This window comes from Artemia sp. Qi Xiang Cuo, chromosome 3 (genome assembly GCF_049724085.1).
Source record: "Artemia sp. Qi Xiang Cuo chromosome 3, ASM4972408v1, whole genome shotgun sequence".
NCBI classification, from domain to species: domain Eukaryota; kingdom Metazoa; phylum Arthropoda; class Branchiopoda; order Anostraca; family Artemiidae; genus Artemia; species Artemia sp. Qi Xiang Cuo.
The window spans coordinates 60,056,230-60,062,037 of NC_142796.1; the positions used below are offsets into that span (position 1 = coordinate 60,056,230).

General features: G+C 35.1%; 1 protein-coding gene across 1 annotated transcript in view; it reads right to left on the reverse strand.

Annotated features, from left to right (window-relative positions):
- Nucleotides 1-5,808, reverse strand: part of LOC148954354 (SUN domain-containing protein 3-like) — a 30,000-nt gene that overhangs the window by 22,617 nt on the left and 1,575 nt on the right. The window contains exon 2 of the mRNA XM_089086245.1: nucleotides 1,459-1,628. Coding sequence (XP_088942371.1) covers nucleotides 1,459-1,628 — 170 coding nt within the window. The remainder of the gene's footprint in view (nucleotides 1-1,458; nucleotides 1,629-5,808) is intronic.

Genomic DNA, 5,808 nt, shown 5'->3' on the forward strand with positions numbered 1-5,808 from the left:
CAAAGCGATCTTATTGCTCTGCAGGAGCGTGTTTTGAAATTTTTTAAAACGTAAGATTACTCTATCTCCGCTTACCGTCTCCACAGCCTGGTAATCATGACGTTTACAGTGTTTCATGTGATGCTTTAACTTTAAATCAGTCCAAAATCTTGAGAGGCATGTTGGCCGTAATAACAAACACCCTCTCCCTTTTTACTCTCTCATATATCCGTACTTTTATCCATAACCAGATTGAAATAACCAATTTAATTAGAGTCTGTGGTTGGGGTGTATAGAAGCCACGCCAAAAGTTATAGTCAATCAATTGAAGAAGCCCGCACTGGAAATAAGACATCCTTCTTATCGGAATGCTGACCCTCTTCAAATTCTGGTTCATACTGTAACACCGTGACACGAATCTTTAAATGTGCATTAGCCCGCTCAAAAATCTATATTCCTTTTAGTGTCACGGGATATTCACCATTTAAACAATTAAAATTTACTTTGGGGAACTTTGAACCCTCCCTACCATTAACTGCCATTTTGTCTAACTTTTTCTTAGATGCATCTTTTTGAAGTGGTCTGTATACTGCAATTAAAAATGTATACTTGAAACACTGCAGCCTCGTATTGAAACAGTTTCGTTGTACCCCCTTATATCCCTCTAAATCTGAATGATATTTTAATTCAATTGGCATCCCTCCCCAATGTCCCCCGCGTACAATAAAATCCTTTTTAAAAAGACAAATTTTAACATTTAAACTGTAAATAAATAAAACCACATATCCACGACCCCCCACGTTACAAATTTCCCACTTACTTTGAATACGAATATCCCAATTTAGAAAAAACTCCCCATAAATTGATAAATGGGGGTGCATTGGCAACATATCTGTGTGCAAGTATTTCGAATACATCTCACCCGCATTTTCATTTAAAAAAAATATTTTTAGTGCTATTGATGCTTTTAAACTGACCCCCACTCCCCACACCCCCCTGTGTTGTTCAAGAATGGCTCGAATCTTATCAGTATATGAATGTGTAATGGCCAGGGAAGCTGTTATTATATCTCCCGAGACTAGAGAGTTGAAGGGGTCACCAAATTTGGTGCTGTAGACCAATGTGTGATGCAAGGCAGAGTCGGAGAGAAAAAAATCCGGAAGAGGGGGTGCTGTTGCTGTTGAATTACTACTTCTATCTATAGCATTAAGTGGAATGATGGTGGGTGACAGAGAATTGTCAATACCACCAGTCCCAGTCTGTTCAATCACATTGAGGGGATATGGCTTGATGTCCCCTAGTACATATTTCAAGGTATTTGTGGACAATTGGTCCAGCCAGCCTGTGTTGTCCTCTGATAGAATTTCGTTATGAGGACCCTGTTCAAATTTACTTGTAACATCACCTAAATATTCACGTATGAAACTATCTGTCCACCCTGGATCCTCAAGCATGTCAATATCACAGCTGAAGTCATACAGGCCGGCCATTTCCCCAAAAACATCGTTAAGGAACCCTCTGTCCCACTCCAAAGTCTCTAGAGCCAGTGTAGCTTCATCCCTGAACTTTGCTGGTGGTAAAAGAATCGGTCCAGTAAATATAGTTGCTTCATCACTCACTGTTGTCGCTGGTGGTGCAATATTTTTAATCTTCAGAAAAAAAAAAGTTCTATTTTTTATGTAAATTTTTTTATAGTTAATAAACTTTGTCAATTTCTCATGGTCTCTGGCACACTACCAATGCCACTACAATCACCTTAACAATTAAAAGAAGAAGAAACAAAGTTATATTGCCATATGTCTTTCATAATGTCAACTGAACATTTAAAAAAATATATATATTTTTTTTTTTTTAGTCATGCAAATGTGGTATTATTATTATACGGGTAAGTTAGTACAATAAAATGATAAAAAAAAACTAATGGTTTTATTAAAAAATTTTTTTTTAATAAAAATGCAAAATATGGATCCAATTCAATTGTTTGAGCCTCTTCATTAGAATTATCAATGAAATTTGACCATCGTTCAAACGCTTGTTAATAATTACATAGAAAAACAAACTTTTTTCAGCTGACAGTAAGGAGAAACACTAAAAATTAAAATGAACCAAAATTATTACGTATATGAGGGGGGTTCCCTCCTCCTCAACACCTCGCCTTTCACGCTAAGTTCAAATTTTGTTCCAATTTTTTAAAAATGACCCCTGAATCAAAAAGGTCGCTTAATTAGAATAAATAGCTCTTTGGAAAGCAATAAACAAACTTTAGCCTAAAGAGTGATGTATTGACGAAGGGGCGAACCCCCTCATATACGAAATAATTTCTGTTCTTTTTAAGTTTTAAAGTTGATCCTTACTTTCAGTTGAAAAATTTTCAACTGAAAGTTTTATTTATTCAAACTAGTTTCTAGTTTAAATTTTAGTTTAAAATTTAGTTTCTTATCGTTTTTAAATAGTGCTGGGAAATCTGACACCACCTACACAGAAAATTTCTCTTCCCCCATTAAAATTACCTCCTTGGAGAGATCATCCCCCTTAACTCCCGACCCCAACCCCTCCAAACACCCCAAAAATAAACATAACACGTCTGTATACTTCCCAAAAACCAAAGCAATATGAAAACAATGGACAAAGCTCATAACTTGCAGTCCTCCTCCCAGGATTGTGATGGATTAAATCATCCTCAAAGACAGAGTTATTAGATTTTTTTGAACAAATACGGTGCTTTAAAACTTTTAATCAGATGACTTTGGGAAAAAATAAACCTAGGATGGGGGCTTAGTTGCAGTCCAAATCCTGGTGTCCCTTAATAGGAATACTTGAACTATTAATTTCTATTTGAATGAAGCCTCTCTCAATATTCTAGGACCTCTGTGTCGATAAAGTCTCCCCTGAAAAAAAAAATAAACACGCATCCTGATAAAAAAAAACTAATGGTTTTATTCCAAAATTTTTTTTAAATAAAAATGTAAAATATGGATCCAATTCGATTGTTTGAGCCTCTTCATTATAATTCTCAATGAAATTTGACCATCGTTCAACTGACTCGGTATCTGCTCTATGAACACTTGCTCCTCGGCTTCAGTTAACGGAAACGAATCCCATATGTTGGGGGTTGATGGTGCTACCTTCTCAATAATCCGTATTTTCAAGTGACTTTTGTTAGCGGATTTGTTTGAAGTTGACCTGGGCTAAATAAATGTTTTTAAGAGAGAAGAACTTTTCTCTCCACCCATATCAACAATTAAAGTGCAATTGAAATGCTGGATGGTCCTTTCTTAGAACCCTTCTCCCCACCTCTCCCTCTCCCCTCCTCTCCTCCCCTCTCCCGGTAAGAACCCTTGGGAACCAGGCGCTTCCCTCGAGGGAGGAGGATCAATACCCTTTCGAGTTGGGGGTATCGGACTTCACAACACTGTTCAAATAGAACAGCCTCAAATTCTTTCTCGAAAACACCTAAGTGTTTCAATGAAATGACCAAACACGGGTTCGCCCAAATACTATTTCTTGACATCGCCGTGAAGACATATTTGGGAATTATCAAAAACCTTTTTTCTTGTTTTAATCGCTTATCGAAGATAGACATCTTGCTATTCAAACTACACTTTGCAAGGGACCCACTTAGAATTCAAATCGGATTAAAAAGCGATGGGAGATCTGATAAGTAGCGGATACATGCAAATGCTTTAGCTAACAAATACCATTTTAAAAGTGCTTGTCAAGTTTTATGTAGAAAATCGTTTTAGTTTTTTTTTTAAAATATTTAGTTTTTTTGTAAAATCAATTTTTGTATTATTGCATTAGAATTCATCTTGGTTAGAAGTTACGAGGTAAGTTTTTTTTTTGTTATATAAATGCATGATTAGCATTCCTTTATATAGACCGCTAATTTGGTTAATGAAAGAAAATGAAATAGTTTTTAGAAACAAATTTGAAATTTTACTCATCAAAAGCTATGCGCCTGAGAAAATTTACCTTATTTTTGAAAATAGGGATAGAAAAAAAAAAATCATGTATATACTTACAAAATCTGACTGGGCTTCTATATCTGAACTCCTTGGCAAAACTTGAAGGGGGTCAAGCTCACAATCTTCAGTAAGCTGAGCTGAGGCATTATATGAAGCAGTCCATTCCCTTTTCAAGTTCCTTCCAGCTGACATGGAGCTAACACTGGGGTCAGAGGACCCTGTCATTAAAAGATTCGTGGCCATTGGCTGGTCCAGGTCGTGTGTAGCTCTAGCAGCGAATTTTATAATTGATGGTCTTGCAGCTTTCATTAATATACCTTCGCTATATCTTGCTTTCTTTTCAGAAGGGGGGGGGGGGTATTGCACGTGTCCACTTCCTTGAAAAAAAAAGGGTAAAATTTAAAATGAAAAAAAAAATGCATTTTGGGTTTGGAAAATAATTCATTTTATGTTAGGCCTTTAAAGTAGTGTAAAACATTTTTTTTTTCAATAGAGCTAAGAAATTTTTCAAAAACATCCCTAAAAAGGTTAACTGATCATTATAAAAATAACTCCTTAATTGCAGACTGGCCTGTAAGTTTTTTAAAAAAAACTCCTAAAAAAAAGGGAAAAAAAAAAACCCCGTATAAATCGAAAACAAAAAATAGAATTATTTATTGTTTTAAGATCCAAATAAAAAAAGCCTTATAGTTATAAATTTATCATTAGTTATAGTTTAAGGAAAGAATTTATTCATTAAACTAATGACAAGACAATTTCTTTTTTTATTATAATAATGAGAAAATTTCTACTCACCAGAAATTTCTTTGAATTATCAATTTTCTATGTAAATGCTTGCAAAAAATGTCAGTTGTGTTATGTTCAATAAGCTATTTAAAACTGTTGAGGAATCTAACTTGAAACTTGAATGTATAAAAAAGTAATAGGAATCTAAAAAGATACACCGGTTTTTCCGACACTGATTTAACCTAAAAAAAAACTTGTATATCATGAAATAGAAATTCATTTAATTGTGTCGGAAAAAACTTGAACCAGAACAGATTATACCCAACCTGTTTGGTAGGGGCGCGCACGCAAAGTATATAGCTTCAAGCAAATTCCATATGATCTTTCAAATTGCTATAGCTTCTATAGAAATGACACCTCTTTACAAATGGCCCTGGTAAACCAATCACTCGAAACCTAACACACATATTTATGCCTTCAGGCATAAGTTTGAATGTAAGTTTTTAACGAATTGGGCGCTTACTCTGGTAAGCCAATGTACCGGTTAAACTGCACACATATCCATATGTAATTCAATGTATATTTCAAAGTACTAGATAGGTTACTATGTCCCGTTCATAGTGTATACACTTTTGGCCATATTCTTGTAGGGTTGAATGTAGGGTTGAAAGTACTAGATAGGTTACTACTAATGGGTGAGATAGTGTATGATCATACTGCTAATTCTATAAACTGTGGTGGTAACGAACTGTAAGTAAGGAGCGACCCGGCTCAATAGTAACCAAAACTCTAAAAATCAGGTTTTTGATACCAATAGATACATCAAAAGAATCAGATTTCAATGCTGATTTCAAATATATAACTTTCATCAAGTTTAGTCATACCCATCAAAAGTTACGCGCCAGAGAAAATTTGGCTGATTTTTGAAAAAAGGGGGAAAGACGCTCTAAAAGCTATAGAACCTTGATGAAAATCCCACCATCATATTCAGCGTATCAGAGAACTTTACTGTAGAGGTTTCAAGCTCCTATCTACAAAAATGTGGAATTTTGCATTTTTTTCCAGAAGAAAGATCCCGGATGTATGTTTATTTGTTTTTTTTCCAGGGGTGATCGTATCGACCCAGTGGTCCTAGAAT